Raw genomic sequence first — 25,188 nt, forward strand, 5'->3', positions numbered from 1 at the left:
GAGCTGAGACATTTTGATTGGCTTTGTATAATGCTGCATAATTAGGGGCGTGGCTGATTTGATTGACAGGTCTGTGCAGCAAGGCTATGCCCCCCATCATCAATGTTTTCTAGATTAGCTGTGGGGTGATTAGAGTTTGCATTTCCAATATGGTGACCACCATCTTTGGGCTTCAGAAGGGGGCGGAGCTAGACCTGTTTTGACAGGGATGGCCTAACTGGGGTACTGTCTTCTGCAGGGTCAGTATTAAGTGTTTGAACGCTCAAACGGTGAAATGCATTTATAGAAATTTAAAAAAAGAAGGCCTAAATTAAGATGTTTGCTCAAAGTCATGATTTAAACTTCTAATTAAGGAGACACTGAATTGTGAAGAGGATTTTCTTGCACTAAAGGGTTGCCAATCAGACTTTAAAGGGGGGCCAGCCACCCCATAGCCCAACCCCTGGAACCTCCCCTGGCTTCAGATCTCCTCTTCAGAAACCAGTTTTTTCTATAATGATGCACTTTGTGAACATTTGATCTTTATACAGTATTTCCCCGTAGAAGCCCATGACCATATGATCTGATTTGGACACGTAATGTGGATAATCACATCTAATCCCCGGGCCTTTGGGTTAACAGCTGGCAGTAATAATTGTTTACATTATACAGATTCTGCTACACTGCTCAGCATGCATTATGTAGTCTAATGAAGGACAGGCTTGGGGATTTATAAAGAGAAGCGAGTGCTGTATCTCTGCAGACGTTCCACAATCAGACTAAAAGTTAGTCTTGTTTGAGTTAAACATTTGGAGAGCGGTGAAGAGTCAGACGGGGAATGTGTCGATGAGCAGCCTCAGGAAAGAGCGGTGCGAGCGCTGGTGAGGAAAAAGCTCTAAATAGCTCTTCAGAGCAGACGCTCTCCAGAGAGGAGAAGCTTTCTTTAGGTTCTCGTACATCATGAGACGGATGCTGGTTCATGTTGAAGGTAAAGTGCTGACACAGGGAAGTCAAGAGGAGAGCTGGAGGAAGAGAGGAGGCTCACGATCAGTCATGCTGGCAGGCTGTCAGTGCTCGAAACCAGGGACATATTCAGACTTCTTTCACTGGGGTGGCCCAGTTTATGCAGGGGTGGTATGAAGCAGGTGTTTTCTCATGCACCCCGGGCCCTCCCTTGGGAACACCCTGCTCTGACCTGAAAGACCACACAAGACAGGGACAATTAGGCCCGTTAATTCCAAGAATTGCTGTTATCTGTGTCAGACGTGCTCTCACAACTCGACCACTTAATTTGGTTAAGGTGAGGGAGGACAGCTGGGTAGTGCATGCCAGAGGAGGAGGAGGCATGTCGCTGTAACGGTGGCTGTTTCTGTGAATGCATGAGAACATTTCCAACAACAGGCAGAAGAGAAACACACACAGCTGAGGTGAGCAGAAAAGTGTGGAAAGCAGCGAAACTAACTGAATAGTGTCCTCACTCTGCCCTCTGTGATTGAATGAGACCATTACCTCTTACGTTCATACATCAACTCTCCCTGACTTCTCATGGGCATGGTACCAGGAGGCTGGCAGGAAAACATCTGCTTAAAAACAGGATGAAAAATGCGGCTGTTTGGCATCACACATGCAAGCACAAGGGCAAGCTGGAGATTTTCAGGAGTGCAGAGCATGCTTGGAAGGGTCTTGCAGGGTCTTGGTGGAAAGGTGCATTTCAACCAAGAGTTCTGTGGTCTTTTAGCCCCCAGATCTACTTTCCCCTGACTAAAAGGTTCCTGTGCCCCCATTGTTGTCTGCGTTTCGACCGCGGGCTGAAGTCCCGGGTAGATTATGCAAATCAGGCCAGTGATGTATGGAGAAAAAAAAAGTAAATGCACTACACCACCAGACCAGTAGAGGGCAGTAAAACAAAGAGGAATGCTATTCATCACAGATGACACCATAGAAGCAGACGGACAGGCAGGTATCATTATGAGCAACACAACAGTTAGCCTGTTAGCATGAAGAGACTCAGCTGGTCTGTTTTAGATGGTGCTATATTTCATCACAGATGGATTCACTGAATCAACACGTGAGAGGAGATAAGCGCGAGTAGCAAAGACGTTTCAACACGGCTTTAAAATCCTTTTGAACTCAAAAAGCCGTGATCGCAGAGATCGGCCGGTGTTTTGGTTTAAACAGCGACCGTGTTAACTGGAGACTCTCAGCCGGATGCATCCCTCATAAACGTCTTTAGACGATCATTAAATATCTGATGAGGATATTTTGAAATCTTAATAAAAACTAAACTAGTTTGCATTCCCAGGAACTCCCTCTGTGTTTCAACAGCTGTGTAAACTCCACAAACACTGACACGTTCAGCTGAAGGTCTCCAGTTCACAGGGTCACTTTTAAAACCGGAACACCGGGAGGAGAGACGCATTCACGGTGGGCTGAGAGAAGACTACTGTTACAAGCTGCTAAATCAAGAGAATCACAGCTTCTTCTTTTGAAAAGTACACACACATACAAAAAAGATAGAACAAATAAAAACTAATGAAAGAAAGAGAAATCAAGAGAATCACAGATGTGTTTGATGTTATTGTGGACGGAGGGAGGAATAAAAACACTGCAGGTTAATCTACCAATCAGACACGTTCAGCATTGCAGGGCCCGCCGCCCAAAAGTCCTGGGACCTTTGAAAAGTACTACCCTCGAAGCAGGGGCTTTTTAGCGGGGAGATTAACTACCCCTGAACTAAATTTAGACCCTGGGTCCACCAGTCGAAACACACGTAGTTCAGGGGTAAAGTTCCTCCAGTTGAAAAGCGCCTTTAGTGTCAAACAGAGACAGTTCCCTTCTGACTCTGACTCTTGAAATTTGTTAATGTGTGTGTGTGTGTGTGTGTGTGTGTGTGTGTGTGTGTGTGTGTGTGTGTGTCTGCGTGCGTGAGGAGAGAGAGAAGCCTGAGTGTGACAGAGAGCTTTACAGACTTGCTGTCTTCATGGCACAGCCGACATCAGGAATACTGAAATGTTTCAGGCTGCAAATTGGTAAAAAAAAGCCCTCAAACTTTCAGGAGTTTTTCTCCTCTTGAACACAAAACCACTCTTCAAACACAGATAGGAACACTATTGGAGGTGCACGGCTTGACATTTTTGCTTATTTTCTCAGTAAATGTCAATAAGAACTCATTTTAACAAGGAAATACCAGCACACAGGAGAGACACAGTTGGTGGGAAGTGCCTGTAAAGTAAAAGAGGAGTGTGGAGGAAGTCATTTATTATAGCGTGTTAGCATGGAGCATTGCATAATTCTGCTGGAGCTGGCCTTTAAAGCAGAACAATGTGTCTCAAATGGGAGGAACACTAATTAGCTGGAGAAAATGTGGGAGAAAATTAAGTTAAAATGGATGATTCCAGGCGCAGAGTTGCCCTCTGCGGCTTCTTGGCAAACTAAATAGTGACAAATCACATTAAGATTCTTAGGTGCTTGTTTTTATTTTAGTGGAGGACAAACTGAAGAGGACTTCTAACTGTCTCTCCTCGTGCAAAACAAGTCAATCAAACTGCTGAAATGGAGGAAAGGAAAGAAGCAAGAGGAAGAAGTGCGGCTCTAATTCTGTATTTACTGCAAACCAGCCCAAACATGCTCCCACGAGTGACCTCAGGGTGCCAATTAGATACTCTACACTTTCTTTAAATTCATGCAACACCAACAATAAACATAAATACATGTGAAGTGTTTTTTCTCTCAGTAAATGGAAAGAAAATAGGTTTTGCAAAACATCCTGAAATATTTAAGGGAGCTGCAAACGTGTTAGAGTGAGATTGTTTACAGTGGTTGAATTTAAAGCAACAGTAGGCAATTTTAAAGCTCCTGTGAGAAGTTTTTAGCTGGTTACGAAACAGACTGAAATTAAAAATGATGTTTCTTTATGATCTAAAAAGCAAACAAGACCATTAACTCGTGACTATTTCTTTGATTTGTCTTTGTTTTAAGTCTGGAAGCTAAGGTGGAGGGTAGGTGTCAGATGATTACCTGTGCACACTGCTCTTCTGTCACATGTGCCAAACATTCCTGATGAATGATGCATCAGACTATTGACAGAGAGATTTTATACGATACACATTGGCCTTGGTCCAAGCATGCACCCCATGTACAGAGGCGACAGTCCTTGTCCCAGCGGTCACAGGTTCCAATCCCGGCCTCGGCCATTTCCTGCATGTCTTCCCCCGCTCTCTGCTCCCCACATTTCCTGTCTCTCTTCAGCTGTCCTATCCAAAGAACTTAAAGAAAAAAAAGAACACAAATTCGGAATTTAGGCAAAGACTGTTTTGTCCAGAATCAACACAAACCCAGAGTTCCTCACAGGAGCTTTAAAGTGACACACCATCACATATACGCTAAAATATGTGACTGAAAGATGGTTTTTGAAATGTTTGCAGTTCAGCAGATTTTTCCCTACTATTCCAGGGAACAAAATGATTAAACTTTGAGTTTTTCTTCAATTTAAAGGGATGTTTTTGAGTATTTTTGCTTTATTGATAGGACAGGTTAAGTGAGACAAGAAATGTGGGGAGCAGAGAGCAAAAGGTCGAGGTTTGGAGTGGTGGAGACACCAGCCGCTGCTACAAGGACTTGCGAACTCTGCTTTGCGGCTAACCGCTAGGCCAGGGGTTTCCAAAGTGGGGGTCAGGGTCGTGAGACACTAGTGGGGGGTTGTGAGATGTCTTCCAGAACCTTTTCTTTTTTTTTTTAAGTAATCTTAAATGACATATTTTACCAATTATTGTGAAAATATCATCAAAAATAGTTAAATTTGAAATAAAACATTGCAAATACCATTTTTTCTTTTCATGAGTTTTCTGCCTTCCTTTGTTGCCAGGCGACTCCTGAGGTTAGGGTCAGAGTTAGGGTTAGTTACAGTGAATTTACAAAAGCATCAGTAGCAGTAGGTGTGATGGAATTCAGCAACAAACTGGACACTGGACACAGAAGAATCAGGAGACTCTGACGGCTTACGTTGAAATAGTTTATGTAGAACTTGTTAAAGGAGAAATAACATAACAGTACACAGGCAGGAGAGTGCAATGCCAAGTCAGTTCTGCCAGACAAAACCCTTGGCATGGTATTTATTCCCTCTGAAGACGACACTAAAGTTAGATAACCATGTTTGGACAATAGGAACACAACAAGTGGGAAGAAGACCTGTGCTCTAGTTCTGGAGACAGTAAGTCGGTCACAACACACAGATAAAGACAGGAGCAGGGGGAGAGACCTTGACTACTACCCTGACACTATCTCGCCCGTCACAGACGACATAGGAAACAAGTTACTCTAAACATGACATTTAGACTGAAAGAATACAATAGTTAAACATTCTTAGATACATATATATAAGACTATGAAAATTCCACGACAGTAGGTTCATTCTCAGCAGCACAGGAAACACAGACACATAGACCAGCTACATGAAGTATGAAGCAACACTTCGAGGGACAGTGGGGGTCACGAGTCTCTGGCACCTTTATTTTATGGGTCGCGGATTGAAACCTTTGGGAGTGTCGTATCTTAACAGCCCGTGATGTGTAGATGTAGAATGAACTTCGTGACACTGGCCATCTTGGATAGTTTTCAGATTTGTTACAATCAAACAGCATCAGCATCAGTAACAAGCATCGCGACTGCTTGGAGGACGACCGGGCCTGATGAAGTCGCCTCTCTACTATTTCCACGTTCTGGCTTAAATACTATGAAGGTGCACTCAAATTAGAATGAGGGTGTCCTCCAAACATACACATATATAGGCTCTTCAACACAAGTTTCAAGTTAGCTGCTATTTGACTCCTTTTTATGGACGCCTTGTTCTGAGCATTTACAAGGACATCAGCTGTTTACTGTCAACCATATAGTCCCTGGACTTATTTTAAACAACACAGACTAGCAACATATACTTAATCTTATGTGGTTGAATATCAGATACTTCAGGAGCCCCTGTGCTTGGCTAACGGCGCCCCAAGTTGAACCTTTTTTTAGCCTCGGCACACACAAAGACCTCCACTGCAACAAACTGCTGTTGCAATAATCAATACCTCCACGTCTGTAACATGCATGTTCACTTTCTTATTCCAGTAATCCCTGATGGTTGATTTCAACATCTATTCAAAGATTAAGATCTCTCTTTGTTATTTTCCACTTCTCTTAATACTCAGAAACACCCTCCTCAGTACAGACTCCATCAGAAACCCTGCATGAATAAGATGTATTTTAAGTCTTTGTATACCTTTGTTGAAAGTGTTTGTTCAGTTTCATCACTTCTTCTTTCCCTTTCATCACATGTGACGTGAAAACGACAAGCTGATGCGCTCCACTCTTTTTATCCTCCAGATGAAACCCCCCCCCTCCCTCCCCTGCACACTCTTAATAAACACAGGTCTGAGTTCAGTCATCATCCGACAGAAAGGATACAGTGAGAGTTTGTGTCTTTAGAGCCGGAGGGAAATGTCAGCACTGGAAGAGTTCGGTGTGAGGAACGACTGAATGTACGCAGAAGAAAAGAAAGAAGATGTGAGAGCTCGTGAACGGCAGCTCTTCACTGCGGGTTGAGCTGGAGGAGACTGATTACAGCGATGAGTGGAGGTGAGAGTCTCTACATGGAAATGAGGCCGAGCAGAGGAGAGTAGAGAGCAGGACAAACACAGGTCCATGAACGCATCGTCTGTTTGTTGTCTCACCTGAGAGAAAATAACAACCTGACTACCACTCCACAGTCAGAGATAAGACATCCACTGATAGGAATCCTTTAAGCCGGGGCAGTGTTGGTATTCAGGTGTGACACATGTTATGTGAGCTGTTGGTTTTTATTCTGGATACTTTAATGTGACATGAATCAGAGATGTTGCCGTCCAGCTTTTCATCCCCGTCTGCAGGGAACAAGCAGGTATGTGCAGAATGACCTTGGTGCTTCTGTGCTGCATATCTGAGCACTGTTTGTTGAATGACAGACTTTTTTTGTTTTTTTTGTTTAAGAGTGGTTAGAGAAATATTTTGACCAGAGTAAAGTAAAGCCGTTACCATAGCAACAGATCTGCTAATAACAAGGGAGCTGTCAGAGGGCTTGTCAACCTTTGTCTGTGAACGACAGCAGGATGAAAGGAGGGGAATGGATTCCTTTGATTTCACTCCTTTAATTGGACCAGGGCCTGGAAACCGATGAATGATGTGTTAATGTTACAAGGAGTCAAAAGGAAGGATGATGAATGGTGGGGGAAAGGTTGGTGGGGGGGAGGGAGGGGTGGGGTTTGTGGTCCAGGTGCATGAGGTGTCAACCCTCATTTTAAATCCATTCATAATGACGCAGTGGGTTTCAGTCAAAGTGACAACTTTCAGTTTGAGCAGGAAAGTTTGCAATCAGGAAGACAATGTCACATAATGACGACGGAGGTTCCTGGGGACGACTTCCTGTTCCTTTAAGACCGAAATATAGATTCTGACTAACTCGTCTAAGTAGGGACGAGGATGAGGGCCACTGACCACATTTTTATTCTAAGGTTAGGCCACTGATTTTATTTTCTGACACTATTTCTTTAGAATTCTGGACTTTGATCTCAGAATTCTGGACTTTGATCTCAGAATTCCAGACTTTCATCACATAATTCTGGAATTCATCTCAGAATTCCAGACATTGATCTCAGAATTCTGGACTTCAATCTCAGAATTCTGGACTTCGATCTCAGAATTCTGGATTAAATCTCAGAGTTCTAACTTGAATCTCAAAATTCCAACTTTAATTCCAGAACTCTGAGACTAAAGTTAGAATCTAAAAAGGAGCGTTGTTGGTTTTTCAGTGGCCCTGATCCTCTTTTCGTCCTAAAGGTAATTAAACGCTCAAATTAAGAGCGATTTATTGAACTCAGCAAAACACAGGAGCCCAGATCCATGTTGGATTGGTAGCTACCACCACTAGCTGTCAGTACTCACTGCTTGAAGACATCTAACCACTGTGCTGGTTATGCATTCCTCTGGTCAAGTGCTTATATGCCAGTTAAACCACAAACAGCCTACATATAACTTTGTGTCATCTTCTTAGATTAAAACACATCCAAACTGCACCACACTACAAGACACCATCTGTGCTCAGGATGGTAGATAGTTCTGATGCTAACTAGTGAGGCTGTCTTGTTAAGTTGATAATCCTGACCTCGTTCAGTCCACAATGTACAGTTTCTGTGCAGCTCCCTCCTGAGCGGTATCACCCACTTGTGTTTTGTGACGTTTCTGTCGTTAGAGCACATCTCTGAGTAACTGGAGGTTGACTGTGTGAGTTTGAGGAAGCACAACTGTCCACTCTGTTCAGCTGATTAAACTGTCTCAGATTTGTACAGAAGCTCTGCGGCTGTCGTTTCAGATCTATTCTGGTGCAGCTTTATTCGTGACGAATGTTGCAGGGGTAAAAATGTGTTCCATTTAAGTGGACACCACTGATAAATCCTGCTGTCATCTTGTTTCTGATTGTAGTTTTTAAAAAGTCCACAGAATAAATAGATGTGCCGCTACAGGCCGGTATAAACACCCCATTAGTCTAATTCGGACGCCCCCGCCCTGATGGATGCACAGTGAAAGCACAAACTGCTGTGTGAAGAGGAAGTAAAAGAACTTTGTTTGAATCTAAATCAAAGCAAACTCTTTCCTTACAGAAAAAAAAAAAAAAAAAGTGAAACCCATGCTGACCTCGCTCGGGGGTCTCCGGGGAAAAGCCTTCACTCAGGGTCTTTCAACTGCAGCAAAGCATAGAAACCTTCCAACGCAGCTCAGATTTACTTTCTGCAAAGAGGCCTGGTGGCACCGGGCACAAAGGAGGGGACATGCTGCATCAGCTTCCAATTAACTGGGAGAATCCTCATTGTTTTCAATCACAGACTCTTTCCTCTGCGCGTCCCGGAGAACCCCCTAAACACATAATGGTTTCATCTCACGCTTTTTATGTCAGAGGAGTGTGTGTGTGTGTGTATGTGTGTGTGTGTGTGTGTGTGTGTGTGTGTGTGTGTGTGCGTGTGTGTGTCACAAAGGCCAAGCTCTACTCTTTACAACACAGATGCTGCTACTGACTTTCTTTTTCACATATCTTGACTGCATCTCTGATTTATTAAAGTTAATACAAGTTTAACATGCAGCCCAAAATGACATATCACAGCCGCCTCAAGGGGAAATAAACGCCCCCATGAAGACGAGCCTCTCACACAGGGATGAGAAAGAAACTCTCCAAGTTTGGACGGATATGCAGTAGATGCTGTGTGCAGAGAAGACCAACACAGTACACATCTTTGTTTACATTCAAGTCGAACTGTAAGTGATGCGTTTGAGAGTTAAGAGGAAGCAAGGCGAGATGTTCCTTCAGAGAATACTACAAACACACCATGAAGGCAGAAGCGGTGCAGAGATGAGACGTACCTCTTTGTCCACAGGGGCCTCCAAAATCGACACAAAATGAAAGTTCCTCATCGCTGCTTTAACTCCTGGGACAGACGGGGGTCCTTTCTTCTTTGGGCACAGTGCATGAGAGGGAAAACACCGGGTTTAATGAGGACACACACTCTCTGGTGATGAAAGTGAGATTAAATTCAGACGGTTACCCGGTTGGAAAAGTCGGTTTTCAGTGACACACAACAAGTGAGTGGTGAGAAGTTGGGGAATACAGATTAGATTGATGATTTATAATATCAGAGACATAACTTACACTTTCTTCATGAGTCCTGATTAATTCACTGAGTGCTGCAGGGTAGCCCCGGAAAAGAGAGGCCTCTGTATCAGCGGGTCCTCCCTGCTGAAATGAAATAAAGAGAGAAGAAATATTAAAAATACTTTGTCAGTTACTCGTTCCTTTTTTTAACCCTTATGTTGAGAGGTGTGTCATGCTGAGTCGTGACAAAATAATCCCTCAGTGCTTCAGGAATATCTTAATTTTTTAACTTCTTTCTGGCTTAAATATTTAACCTCTAATATGAAAAGGAGGGGGAGAGGAATTCTGCTTAAAAACACAGATATTTGGATCCATGGAGAGCATGTGTGAAGGAGCAACAAGGTGATTTAAAGAACGCAGAAAAATCTTAAGTGACCACAAATGACTTACTAAGAGTTGATAGTTTCTCTTGTGTTGAATTTCAAATACTACACAAAAACAATACAATAATAATAATAATACATTTTATTTATTGAGTTTCTAAAAACTCAAAGACGCTGCACAAAGGATAAAAACATCATATAAAACAGAATAATAAAAACATGAATAAATTACATTTAAAAGCAATCATACGTTAAAAGCAATTCTAAACAGGAGGGTTTTGGTGAGTGATTTGAAGGTGGACAGGTTGGGGCAGTTTCGAATGTTAAGTGGTAAGGCGTTCCAGAGGGTGGGGGCGGCGACAGAGAAAGCTCTGTCCCCCAAGGTTTGGTGCTCGGTGTCAGGTGGTAGGGAGAGGAGGTGGGCGTTGGAGGATCGGAGGTTACGGGAGGGGGTGTGGTGATGGAGCAGGTCGGTGAGGTAAGAGGGGGCCTGGTTATGTATGCGCTGTTTGATAGGGAGCCAGTGGAGGTTTCGGAGGGGTGACAGGGGTGATATGGTCACGGGAGCGGGTGTGGGTGAGCAGGCGGGCGGCAGAGTTCTGGATGTATTGTAGTTTGTTGAGTTGTTTTGAAGGAAGGCCGTAGAAGATGCTGTTACAGTAGTCGAGTCTGGAAGTGATAAAGGCGTGGATCAGGGTTTCAGCGGTGGAAAAGGAGAGAGATGGACGGAGACGGGCGATATTTTTAAGGTGGAAGAAGGCGGTTTTGGTGATGTGCTTGATGTGCTGTTCCAGAGTGAGATGGGAGTCCAAAATGATACCGAGGTTGTGAACATGTGAGGACGGAGTGAGGGAAGCATTGTCGATGGGGAGGTTGAAGTTGTTGGTGGTTGTGGTGAGGGATTTGGGGCCGATGATTATGAGGTCAGATTTTTCACAGTTGAGTTGGAGGTCGTTTTTTTGCATCCAGGATTTAATTTCAGTCAGGCAGTTGGTCAGGGTGGAGAGGGTTGGAGCAGTTATGGAATTGGTGGAGATGTAAAGTTGGATGTCGTCAGCGTAGCAGTGGAAGCGGAGACCGTGACGACGGATGATTTGACCGATTGGGAGGATGTAGAGAGTAAAGAGGAGGGGACCAAGCACCGAACCCTGGGGGATGCCATGGGACAGGGGAGCTGTGGGTGAGGTGCAGTTGTTGATATTGATGAATTGGTGTCCGTCAGTGAGGTATGATCTGATCCAGGAGAGTGCAGTGCCGGTAATGTGTTAATGTATTGTATCATATCCTTACTAATTGTATCTTATTAAATCGTAATGTATTATATCCTGTCATGTTGTATCGTACCATGCATTGTGTGGCGTCCATAGACTGTATGTTTTGAAGCCATTCGTCAGTGGGTGCCATATTGAAAATCCTGAACTCAACCAAACTTCATCCAAGCTAGTGTGAGGTAAAGAGGCGGGCCTTTAGCCTTTTTGCTAACAGCTTCAGGGAAAGTGGCAACCTCCAGTCTCAAAATATGAAGCCCATGCGGAAGTGTCATAAACTGCAGTTCATCAAGCGTCTGCTTGAGGCTGGGTGCAGAAACACAGGAAACCACACACACACCCATTCAAAGAAGACAATCTTTGCAGCAGAAATAAACATGTTTACAGCCTGGTTCAAAAAACGGCTTGGCTCTACATAGCTAATTTCTCTTTCTCTTCTAATGTGACGGTTCAGAAGATATTAAGATTACAAGTTTTTGCCCAAATAAGGACATGATTGACTTGATTGACAGGCGGGAACACATAGCTGTTGGCTAGGAGGCTCAAAGCCCGCCTCTTTACCTCACACTCTTTTGGATGAGTTCAGCATTTTCAATATGGCTGCCGCCGACGATTGGCTTCAAAGCAGCACTCAAGAAAAGATGGGTGACATCACGGATGCTTTGTCCATAATTTATACAGTCTTTGCTTCAGGGTGCTTGTCTGTCAATCAAGTCAGCCATGCCCTTATATAGGCAAAAATTGTAAGTTTAATATCTTCAAAAATTACAAGTTTTAAAAAAGATTACCCCTCGCAGTGTGTGCCGATATAGAAATTAGCTAGTCATAATAAAATAGTTTTTTGATCCAGGCTGTAAACATGTTTATTTCTGCTGTAAAGATCGTCTTTTTTTGAATGGGTGTGTGTGTGGTTTCCTGTGTTCCTGCAGCCTGCCTCTAGTGGATGCTCTATGAACTGCATTTTTTAGCACTTCTGCCTGGGCTTCATATTTTAAGACCAGATGTTCCAGCTTGGTTGCGTTTCATGGTATCTTTTTATATTGTATAGTATCATATAACTTAGTGCAACATTTGAGTCACAGACGAAAGTACCCAGCAGGGACATAAAATAAATCAGATCATATCTCAAGGTGTCACAATGTTTGTATCATAGAGTCTTTAAACATATTGTATCCTGTCATATTGTGATATAATGAGTCAGCAGCCCTTTACAGATTGCCCGTCTAAGAATGTTAACAGCTCTGTTACACCTCCTCTGCTGCTGATCCTCCATCAGAGGTTTAACAGAAGCATAACGAGGGCGACACAGAGGCAACGTATAGTGTCATATTTATGTGTGTGTGGACGTCAGGGTGTGTGTGTACTGTTAAACATGTCGTGCCTCTTGTGCTTCAACACTGTAATACAGTGTGAAATCACACACGAGGACAACATTAATTCTCTGCTGTTGATTCAGTGTTAAAATACAAAGGCACGGTGTGACACTTCATTATGACGCTGCTGCTGAATCTCAATGTGACGGGCGGCTCCTGTATGAGGACAGGAAGCTGCACAGACCGGCACAGACCTCTTCAAAGCTCTGAGATGACTCCACGACGTGCAAATGCACAGTGCTGGAAATCAACTCTGACATATAGTGAAGAAATGTTAAACAGGAGAGTGTTAGTTCTCCCTCTCTTTGATGAAGGAGCATGTAAACAATGCGCTGCAGCAGCTGAGGGAAGAAGTGTGTACAATCCTCTCTGTACTCGTGTTCAGGATGGATCTAATTTTAGTGTTTGGAGACCGACAAAAAGCATGAGCTTTTTAGTATGCAAGAAGCTACATTCCAGTGTTGCAATGCACCAGAAGTTGCTGGCAATAAAAATGGCTGAGGAAGGATTAGGGGCAAATGGCAGCTGGTTTCCATCACATTAGATTTCTTGATGCTTGATGGAAAACAGTCGTTATGCAGAGCGGAGGAACACACAACTTTTTTTCCTTTATTTCGCTCGCCCTCTTCCTGACCTCACGGAAACAATAAACAGCTGCATGAAGGTGTTCTTGTGTGATTGTGTACGTGTGTGTGTGTGTGTGTGTGATCAGAAACACACCTGGCGCAGACAGAAGCTTTGATGTCTGGAGGCTGAAAGAGGCTGTTTGGGCTCCTGACTGAAGCACGGACATGATAACACGAGGAAAACACGGCTCTGTCCCGTGTTCAGAGTTCTTCATCAGACACAGGTTATTCAGTTCAAGGCGATTGATCTGTTCTGTAACTGTGAGATCATGTTTCATACTTTTGGAGCAGATCTCCTACATGACACATGAATCCACAGAGCTGTCATGATGTTACAGTGTTACAATTACAATGTTACAATGTCATTTAGCAGACGCTTTTATCCAAAGCGATGTACATACGAGAACAAGAACAACACAAGCAAAGATCTAGACAAGAGGAAACAAGATCAGTAAGAGGAACAAAGTGCTTCAAGTCCATTTGGGTGCAGGTACTGCCAAGCAGTGTAAAGGCAATGCACAAAATAAATAAGGAACATCTACAATGAAGCAAACAACCAATTTAAGACCTTCCATTATCATCATCAACAATTAACATCACCACAATAATGACCAAAGTACCAAGTGCTGGGTCACTCCAGACCTGAACACAGATTCCCAGAGTAGAGCAGGACAGTGTGAGTCAACTGTAGCTGGAAGACATGATCTGCCCCTGGGGACAACAGTGGAGAACAGTCTAGCTAAGTGCATAGTGCTTCCTAAAGAGCTGGGTCTTAAGCTGTCTTTTGAAAGTAGAGAGGGACTCTGCAGATCGAATGGAGTTGGCCAATTCATTCCACCATTTATGATGGGTGTCGTGTGTTTTGTTTAAGTCAGGGGTGTCCAAACTCTTTTCAAAGAGGGCCACATTTGGTGTTGTCACAATACTTCAGGGCCAGTGGCTCCTACTGAGACTTAGGTGACTTAGGAATCCTAAAAGTTATATATGAAATATTTAATAACAATTATTTGACATTTTGTTCTCAATAAATCAGTAACTAGGAAGTCCTCAGTTCTCCACAAGCCACTTAAACATGATCAAACTTGATCTTCTTCTGTAGAATGTTTTTCAGTCGGGTCGGGCAATGTGGGAAAAAATATTGTCTTGTTATTTTTCTATGGCAGGATCAGGATCTGGATTTCATCACACTTCTATTTCATGTTTTTTTTAAGACTGTTCTGACCAGCAGACAACATTTTAAGAACTAAATAATTCTTGTCCTGCATTCTGAACTATATTTTCTGCACCAAATTTTGCCTTTTCTGCACAATTTCCTATTTTTGATCTTGTCTTGTGTCTTCTGAACATTTAGTGTTCATCAAGAACATTTTCACATCATGATAAAAACATTCATTTGAAAAAACCTGGCAACTTCAAGAGTTCTTGTGTTTCCTCCTAATTATATTCCTGCAGAATATCCAGAGCTTTGAATTTATCAGAGTAGTCCATATGAAGCTGTTTGAGATGTTTCTGGATTGACTTTGGTTTTGTTTCTGTGCTTGAAAGAAACTGCAAATGTTCAGATGATTCAGAAGGTGATTCATTTCTGTGCTTTAATAACACAATTTAAGATGGAAGCTTGGGGCCATGATTGAATGGACATTGGGCCGCAATTGGCCCCCGGGCCGTACTTTGGACACCCCTGGTTTAAGTGTTTCTGGTCTGTCAGCAGGATGGAGTCAAAGGCCAAAAGGTCCAACGTGAGGCAAACGGATATATCTGTTTTAATATCTGGGTAGTTGGACTCAACAGAGATCCCTATATTTACCAAAGACATCATATCTAAGGACATCAACATGTGGAGAGCAATGAGGTTACTCAAAGACGTAATCCAGTGTCCTTGAACTCTTTGATCATTCAGGACGAACTTCCTTTAACAGGCAGAAACCTCAAGAGGGGAGATCTCCAAACCCTTTCTCCTCGCCGCCAATTATTGATATATACAAGGTTATACGTCTCACCACTGTCATCTCCCTCTATCCCGCTCTCCAACACGGTCTCAGTAGATGTGTGTCTAACATGAGTCTGGTCCTGCTGGAGGTTTCTGCCTGTTAAAGGAAGTTTGTCCTTGCCACTGTAACTTGCTAAATGCTGCAAAGTGCTCTGCTCATGGTGGATTAAGATGAGATCAGACTGAGTCCTGTCTGGAAGATGGGACTGGATCTGATCCGGTCTTGATGTTGGGTCTTTGTTAATAATAGAACATGGAGTACGGTCTAGAACTGCTCTGTTTGGAAAGAGTCTGAGGAGAACATTGGTTGTGATTTGGCTCTTTATAAATAAAGATTGATTGATGATATGAATGATAGGTTGATGAAAGGCAGGTTTTTTTTGTTTTTTTTTTAATACTTTATTGTGTCAATTTTATATATAATGATATACATTTCTTACAGGTTCGAACATTTTTGACACAACACTTTTTTTTTTTTTTTTTTTTTTGACATTGTGACCCTCCACCCATACAGAATTGGAAAGTAAATTATATAGAAATGAAAGATAAATAGAAAGGGTTATCTAAAGATAATCAAAACACAAAAATTGAAAATACATAAATTCATATATAAATAACCCTAAAGAATAAATAAATATACATATATATATATACATATACACACATACATACATACACATACACATACATATGCATATATGTACATACACATACACATACACATGCACATACATACATACATACATACATACATACATACATACATACATACATACATACATACATACATACATACATACATACATACATACATACATACATACATACATACATACATACATATGAGGGGCATAAGCTTCAACATTTTCTTTTTTACAGGCACATCTTTATATTCATTGATATCCTGTCCTTGCTTTGAAAGGTAGCCATCTTTTTTCAAGTAACTTTTCATTTTTATTTATTCTTTAAGTTACTTTTTCCATTGAGTAAAAGTTCTCTACTGTTCCTAACCACTTGAATGCACTTGGAGATTCCTTTTTTTTTTCCAGTTTCTTGTGATTTGCTTGAGCGCTGTTATTCTCAATACACAGAAGAGGTATAACTTGTTTCTTAGTCCTTTAGGACGTGTTCCCAGGAGTATATTTTGTTTTCCAACGCTGCTCTTTTTGCCTAGCATCTGTTCAATTTCGCTTATTACTTCTGACCAATAACTTTGAATTTTTCTGCATGTCAAAAATGTATGCGCTGTATAAATAAAGATTGATTGATTATATGAATGATAGGTTGATGAAAGGCAGGTTTACTGTGGGGAGGTATCAAGAGGCTGAGGTAAAAGTCGGAATCAACCCCTGGTGGCAGCAGAGAACACATCGGCCACACGCTCCACCGAGAGAGCTGATTTCCTTTTTAGGACGGTCTAGACCTGCTCTGTTTGGAAAGAGTCTGAGGAGAACATTTGTCAAATGTCAAAGCCTGAGATGGAGACTTTAGTTTTTGCCACAGTGTCAAAAGGCAGAGATAACATATCCCTGTTGTTGTGGATTTTTAATCGATCATAGTCAAGTTTTAACACAACCCAGTAATAAAATACTTTCAGAAGGACTTTACAGCCTCTGCTATGACTTATTATCTGCAGTGGGTATAAAAAAAGGGGAAATATCGAGCATAAGGAGTCCACAGAGAGAAGACAAGCTGACACAGATGATGGCGAACCCCTGGCTCTGCAGCTGGTAATTACTGTATGAGGTACTGTACAGGCTGCATACAACCCCCCCACCCATAGTGCTACAAAGCTGGCATTTACCCACATGTCTGTCACTGTGACATTAGCACAGCAGAACGAAAGAGCATCGCAATCTCATCACCGTATAGGAGAGAAAATGGTGATTAGGAGAACAAAAACATATAGTCCCTCAGGTTTCAATTATAGGATTTAATTATAGAAAGAGCCATGCACACTGTATTCATGTTTCTGTGTGTGTCAAGCTGATACATGTATACAGAATGACTCATGGGGAAATATATGCAAAGTAATGCAGAGGCAGCAGCAATAGGCCGTCCTTACTCTGTGCTGAGCAGAGGAAACAGAGTCAGGACATGATGTGTGTATTCCTGTTTCTGTTTCTCTATCTACTCGTGTCGTGCAGCACGAGGCTTTGAGGGGACTTCATGAAGGTGTTTTCAAGGTTGCACGGTGAAATCAAAAGGTGCGTTTTCACTCTGAGAGGGTGAAGTAAGGTTCTCTGAATCCGGCTGCATCATTTGACAGACTGGATTTCAGCATCTTTTGATCACACTTTCATTTAGCAGGATTTATTAACAGAATTATTCATGATGTGAAGCCACTTCCCCGGTGGTCGCAAGACGAAGTCAGAAAAATGTTGAAGATAAAAAGGAAATCAGTTCTCTCGGTGGAGCGTGTGGCCGATGTGTTCTCTGCTGCCACCAGGGTTTGATTCTGACTTTTACCTCAGCCTCTTGATACCTCCCCACAGTAAACCTGCCTTTCATCAACCTATCATTCATATCATCAATCAATCTTTATTTATAAAGAGCCAAAACACAACCAATGTTATCCTCAGACTCTTTCCAAACAGAGCAGGTCTAGTCCGTACTCTATGTTCTATTATTAACAAAGACCCAACATCAAGCCAGGATAAGATCTAGTCCCATCTTACAGACAGGACTCAGTCTGATCTCATCTTAATCCACCATGAGCAGAGCACTTTGCAGCATTTAGCAAGTTACAGTGGCAAGGACAAACTTCCTTTAACAGGCAGAAACCTCCAGCAGGACCAGACTCATGTTAGACACACATCTGCTGAGACCGTGTTGGAGAGAGGGATAGAGGGAGGTGAAGAGAGAGAGAGATGATAGTGGGGAGACGGACTGTACCTATGAGACAAGGGAGCTCAGGGACTCCAGAAAGGTCTATGGTTAGTAACTTTGATGGAACAGGAAGTGACAGGATCCCAGTGTGCCAGTTCCCCCGGCAGTCTAAGCCTATAGCAGCATAACAAAGACCTGGTCCAAGCCTTGTAATAGTTCTTTAAAAGCGTCTTCTGTATATCACCCTGCTGTAAAGTCAGACTTTAGTTATGTTCTTGTTCCTGATGCTGAAGCGGTGACTCATGCAAAGAGGAGCAGACTTTCCTTTTGCTTTAACTCACTGAAGGAGAAAAGGCTCCTTTGTGGTTTGGGTCTACATTGTGTTAGCTGTATTCTAATCAATCAATCTTTATTTATACAGCGCCAAATCACAACAAAGGTTATCTGAAGGCTCTTTCCATACAGAGCAGGTCTAGACCGTACTCTAGACAGGATCAGATCCAGTCCCATCTTACAGACAGGACTCAGCCTGATCTCATCTTAATCCACCATGAGCAGAGCACTTTGCAGCATTTAGCAAGTTACAGTGGCAAGGACAAACTTCCTTTAACAGGCAGAAACCTCCAGCAGGACCAGACTCATGTTAGACACACATCCACAGCAGCACAGAGGAACCTACGAGACAAGGGAGCTCAGGGACTCCAGATCCCAGTGTGTCAGTCTAAGCCTATAGCAGCATAAATAAGAGCTGGTCCAAGCCTGATCCAGCTCTAACTATAAGCTTTATCAAAAAGGAAAGTTTGAAGCCTACTCTTAAAAGTAGAGAGGGTGTCTGCCTCCTGGACCCTGACTTGTAGATGATTCCAAAGGAGAGGAGCCTGATAACTGAAGGTTCTACCTCCCATACTACTTTTAGAGACTTTAGGTATGATAAGCAGGCCTGCATGCTGGGAGCGTGGCAATCTTTCTTTCTCATATTAAGACAGAAAATGCTCCTTAGAATAATCTTTGCAGAGGAATAAGAGTTCACACGAGTAGAAATATGACAGATGGATTCGTGCTCATGTGTAATCCATTGCACCTTAAACAGCAGTGAGTCTGGTTCAGTTGTCAGGACACATGCAGATTATTTGCACGTTGGGCTTTTCATTAATTTTGGGATTCTGTCTCTGTCTCTTGTTTATAATCCTACATTTGACAATCAACAGGAACATGTAATGAAGAGATGTTCTGTTGGTGTTTGTGAGTTTTTTCAGAGACAGATTAACCAAGAAACCGTGTTTGAGGCTCAATCTGTGTGTACCAGCGTCTGATTCACAAAGACTCATCACAGCTTCTGTCACGGCAAGCTCCACCAGAGAAAAACTGTGACTGCTAGGAAAATAAATAAGGGTATAATAACACTTATCATACTTAAAGCTCCTGTAAGGATTTTTTATGTAGTTATGAAACAGACTGAAATTAACAGTGATGATTCTTTATGACCTATTAAAGCAAACAACACCATCAACAACAAGATATAAAATCTCCATATGGTAATTTTCAATGTCTTAAAGCCGCTGTAAGGGGGTAGGTGTCAGACGAGGTGATTGGCTGCACTCAAAAATACCCAGTGAATGAATATTGGACTGTTAAAGACAAAGGGATGTGACATTTTTGTTTCAAACATGGCTTAAGCATGTACAGGAGAAGATAAGCAAAGGATGAGAGGTATCACTTTGTCCACAGGGGGCGCCAAAATCAACACGAACAGAGAGTTCCTCACAGGAGCTTTAATTATTGATAAATCGGGAGGCAGAAACAGGTTGATAGTGAACAAAAAGGACAAAGAAAGATGCATTTAATACATTCACTTGCAGTAGAGCTCAGATTTAAATCTTCTATTGAGTGAGCTACAAAAACTGGATATTGCATAGATTTTTTTATAAGCCTACAAATGTAATTTTAGGTTCTTATGAGCAGGAAGTAGTATGTGTCACATTGTTTTTCATGTTAAAACCTCTCCATGGCTCTTATATGCAAAGTGTTATCGCTCTCAAAGACTGAGGGACCTCTGGGAAAACAGAGCTCTTAAATCTCTCCTTCATTTCTCATACCTACAAAGTTGATCTAAGTTGACACTCAGTAAACGTCTTGAACTTTAAGACGCCTGCTCAAACTTTTTCTCGACCTCATCCAAATTTGGAGACATGAAACAAGGATTTAAAGCAGCCGTTCTCATGCACCGAGAGGACAAAGCTTCTGATAGTAAAGTGGCTCCTGTGCTGAATTATTAATAAAAAAGTGCTTTTCTTCCAAAGAACAGGGATCAACACCCCACAGGGGGGACCTCCAAGTTTCCAGGGCCCTAAAAATCCAAACTGCAGTACTTTGTTCTGCTGTAACTCTGATCGCCCAGACTGGTTTTATAATGCGCTGTTAAAGCCGGTCAATGGAAACAGGATCAATTGTAATAGTTCTTTAAAAGCGTCTTCTGTATATCACCCTGCTGTAAAGTCAGACTTTAGTTATGTTCTTGTTCCTGATGCTGAAGCGGTGACTCATGCAAAGAGGAGCAGACTTTCTTTCCCTTTAACTCACTGAAGAAGAAAAGGCTCCTTTGTGGTTTGGGTCCACATTGTGTTAGCTGTATTCTCATCAATCAATCAATCTTTATTTATACAGCGCCAAATCACAACAAAGGTTATCTGAAGGCTCTTTCTATACAGAGCAGGTCTAGACCGTAGTCTAGACAGGATAAGATCCAGTCCCATCTTACAGACAGGACTCAGTCTGATCTCATCTTAATCCACCATGAGCAGAGCACTTTGCAGCATTTAGCAAGTTACAGTGGCAAGGACAAACTTCCTTTAACAGGCAGAAACCTCCAGCAGGACCAGACTCATGTTAGACACACATCTGGAGAGAGGGATAGAGGGAGATGAAGAGAGAGAGAGATGATAGTGGGGAGACGGATAGTAGTAGTTGTAGCAGCTGGAGTCTGGCATGTCCACAGCAGCAGATATCCAGAGGAACCTACGGGACAAGGGAGCTCAGGGACTCCGGAAAGGTCTATGGTTAGTAACTTTAATTGGACAGGAAGAGTTAAAGTAAGAGACAGGCAGAGAGAGGAGAGAGAGGGAAAGACAGGATCCTAGTGTGTCAGTCTAAGCCTATTGCAGCATAACTAACACCTGGTCCTAGCCTGATCCAGCTCTAACTATAAGCTTTATCAAAAAGGAAAGTTTGAAGCCTACTCTTAAAAGTAGAGAGGGTGTCTGCCTCCTGGACCCTGACTGGTAGATGATTCCAAAGGACTGAAGGCTCAACCTCCCATACTACTTTAAGAGGTTTTAGGTACGACAAGCAGGCCTGCATGCTGGGAGAGTAGCGTTCTAATGTTCTAACGGTTAGTAACTTTAATGGAACAGGAAGAGTCAAAGTAAGTGTCAGGGGGGGAGAGGGGATCCTAGTGTATCAGCCTAAGCCTATAGCAGCATAACTAAGAGCTGGTCCAAGCCTGATCCAGCTCTAACTATAAGCTTTATCAAAAAGGAAAGTTTGAAGCCTACTCTTAAAAGTAGAGAGGGTGTCTGCCTCCCGGATCCTGACTGGTAGATGATTCAAAAGGACTGAAGGCTCAACCTCCCATACTACTTTTAGAGACTTTAGGTAAGACAAGCAGGCCTTCATGCTGGGAGAGCAGCGTTCTAATGTTCTAATGTTCTAATGTTCTAATGGTTATTAACTTTAATAGAACAGGAAGAGTCAAAGTAAGTGTCAGGGGGGGAGAGGGGATCCTAGTGTGTCAGTCTAAGCCTATAGCAGCATAACTAAGACCTGGTCCAAGCCTGATCCAGCTCTAACTATAAGCTTTATCAAAAAGGAAAGTTTGAAGCCTACTCTTAAAAGTAGAGAGGGTGTCTGCCTCCTGGATCCTGACTGGTAGATGATTCCAAAGGACTGAAGGCTCAACCTCCCATACTACTTTTAGAGACTTTAGGTAAGACAAGCAGGCCTTCATGCTGGGAGAGCAGCGTTCTAATGTTCTAATGTTCTAATGGTTAGTAACTTTAATAGAACAGGAAGAGTCAAAGTAAGTGTCAGGGGGGGAGAGGGGATCCTAGTGTGTCAGTCTAAGCCTATAGCAGCACAACTAAGAGCTGGTCAAAGCCTGATCCAGCTCTAACTATAAGCTTTATCAAAAAGGAAAGTTTGAAGCCTACTCTTAAAAGTAGAGAGGGTGTCTGCCTCCCGGATCCTGACTGGTAGATGATTCCAAAGGAGAGGGGCCTGATAACTGAAGGTTCTAGCTCCCATACTACTTATAGAGACTTTAGGTACGACCAGCAGGCCTTCATGCTGGGAGCGTAGCGTTCTAACGTTCCAATGGTTAGTAACTTTAATGGACAGGACAGGAAGAGTTAAAGTAAGAGTCAGGGGGAGAGAAGATACCAGTGTGTCAGTCTAAGCCTATAGCAGCATAACTAAGACCTGGTCCAAGCCTGATCCAGCTCTATAAGCTTTATCAAAAAGGAAAGTTTGGTCCTGATTTATAATTTGCTGGATGTCTAAACCTTCACTGCTCATCAGAGGTTCAACAAATTAAAAAGATGACACACAGAGTCCTCAGTAAAAGAAGAAAGAGTTATTCTTCATCTTCCTCTTCACTTCTGTCTCCTGGTGATTGGATCATATGAAGGTATCATGTGTAATATACTGCAGACTTAGCAGCTTATTCTGCTGCAGGTATTCATATCCTCAGTCTTTGGGAACTTTCCCAGGAAATTGAGTTTGTGTTTGAGCAGAGGTGTGGCTCATTCATTTCTTTCTTTAACCAACAGAGAGTTTTTGGATTGTGGAGAGGTCATGAAAATGTAATAACTGGAATATTATCATCATCTCTTCGGAAAGTCTGCCAACTCTCAAGCCCTTTGGTAGCTGCTCTGACATCAGGTCTTGCTCTCCTCCTAACAGCTTTAAGATTAAGGTGCTTGTGGGAACTGTCAGTGATAATTCCCCGGTTCTTTGAAGAGCAGGATTTACCTAAGTATGTGAGAGAATTCTGTAAACAGCCTTGTGTTTTTCACCTCTCTGATCCACAACTTAAGATGCGTGTCGCGGAGTCAGTCAACGTGAAACAGAGATGGAGGTGGTTGTTTCTTTTTTTTCGTTCCCTCATCTCACCTGTAGTGCCACAACTCCAGACAGAAGCAGAGATGAGAGGAGTGTTACCCATACGGCAATAGGTTCAGACTCCAGTGTAATTTCAGAGAGGAAACAGAGTGTTCTGGCACGTACACGAGGAGGCGCGGGGGCCTCCCGTGAACGGTCCGGTGCAGGGAGGCGTGGAGCGACCTGAAGAAGACTGGCAACAATCTGCTTGGCTTTGACATGTGGTCTCCTCTGGGAAGCCCTGACAGCGATCCCATCAATCGAGACCCGCAGAGTCTCAAAAGTTTGTGGAGACTTTTATGTCTCAGTTCTTTGTTTCATCTCGGTTACAAATGGAGGAAAGAGAGTTTTTCATCTTCCTTTTATGAGATCAAAACAACAAAACGTATCACTGACTGGTTGGAGAAGGTTTCTCACTTGGGCTGACGGGCTGACGGGCTGACGGTCACTTCATTGAGACATAAAACCATCATTTACTACACTTCTTTCTTTTGGCATCTTGACGAATATTACTAAACTGCCTCCTTTATATTCCAATCACACTTTTGATGTGAGGTCAAGGTGAAAAGTTAGATGATTTATAAACATTTCTCTGCCTTACAGGTACAAAGTAAGCTGAAAAGCATTGCTATAATCTCACTGATCCTGCCTTGAACCTGAGACTGAAGCTCCGTCCACACATACATTAGTATTTTTGAAAACGCCAGAAGTGTTTTCCAATATTTCTCTGTCCACACAACAATGCTAAAACTGTTGGAAACACCTGCATGAGCATGCCAGGCCTGTAGGTGGCGATAATGTGTGATCAGTCTGTCACGTCAAACACCACAGAAGAGCATTGTGCACATGCGAGTGAGCATCTTCTTCGGTGAGCAGTGACCTTAAACAGCAGTTGCAATTAAACCGAACAGTCCAGAGTAGACGTAAACAAACGGCAGCCATCTTGGATTTATGGTGCATGCTGTAAATAAAGTAAAGATCTGCTCTCCCTCATGTGCCGGTCTCTTCTGCACTGAGCTCACCTTGGAGAAGATTCTCAGTAAAATAACAGAAACTTGAGAAATGATAAATCATCTCATGAGGGATATTAAGACATTTGAATTTCAGTTTTCTTTCATCATCATGGCAGAAAACTGGAGCTCACCTTAAATATCCTTGGATGCAAACAACTGTGAGACTAACCATGTAGCAGTCAGCGCAGTACAGGAGCACTGGCATGGTTTATAGAAGCCCATACAGCTCTGCGCCCAAGGGTTAGTGTGTGTGCATGTGTATATACCTGTACACACTACACTGCACACAGTCAGGGCCTGTCCGAGGTTACATGAGGCCTGCAGGGGTTTGGTGTGAGCTGAGGACAGGTGAAGAAGACCAAGACAGGAGAAACAATAAAGTCAAACAAAGAAAGTCTGAACTACAAAGGAAACATCTGATGAAATGAACGAGGTATGATTATAAAAAAAGGTATTTAACAGGTCATGTTTGTTGTTTTGAAAATGTACGTCCCTTCTACAGGCAGACAACATGTAGCAGTAGTGTAACAAATTAGCCAACAGCACCTTTAAAGGAAATACTGGCAGGGTTTTACTTGATTCTGATTGGTTGAAACTCCAAAACAATGGTACTTCATTCTTAACAGCAAAAATCACACACATTGTATCAAATCAGTCGGCTTGAATAAGTCCAGCACATGTCACCCCCGCCTTTTGACACTGTTAAAACCGTTTAAATTGAATTTAATAGAAGGGAAGAGAACAGCAGAATAGAATGGAACAGAACAGAACACATCAAAGTGGAACAGAACACATCAAAGCAGAATAGAATGGAACAGAACACATCAAAGAGGAACAGAGTGGAACAGAACACATCAAAGCAGAATAGAATGGAACAGAACACATCAAAGCGGAATAGAATGGAACAGAACACAT

The 25,188-nt window shown here is 42.5% G+C and overlaps 1 protein-coding gene across 1 annotated transcript in view; it reads right to left on the reverse strand.

The window, feature by feature from the left end:
• pecam1 (platelet/endothelial cell adhesion molecule 1) overlaps positions 1-25,188 on the reverse strand; it is a 149,570-nt gene that overhangs the window by 23,514 nt on the left and 100,868 nt on the right. The window contains exons 3-4 of the mRNA XM_034672917.1: positions 9,695-9,781; positions 9,409-9,552 (exon numbers count right to left, since the gene is read on the reverse strand). Of these exons, the coding sequence (XP_034528808.1) occupies positions 9,409-9,459 (51 nt within the window). The 5' untranslated portion in view covers positions 9,460-9,552; positions 9,695-9,781. The remainder of the gene's footprint in view (positions 1-9,408; positions 9,553-9,694; positions 9,782-25,188) is intronic.

The sequence above is a fragment of the Notolabrus celidotus genome, chromosome 20 (genome assembly GCF_009762535.1).
Source record: "Notolabrus celidotus isolate fNotCel1 chromosome 20, fNotCel1.pri, whole genome shotgun sequence".
Taxonomy (NCBI): domain Eukaryota; kingdom Metazoa; phylum Chordata; class Actinopteri; order Labriformes; family Labridae; genus Notolabrus; species Notolabrus celidotus.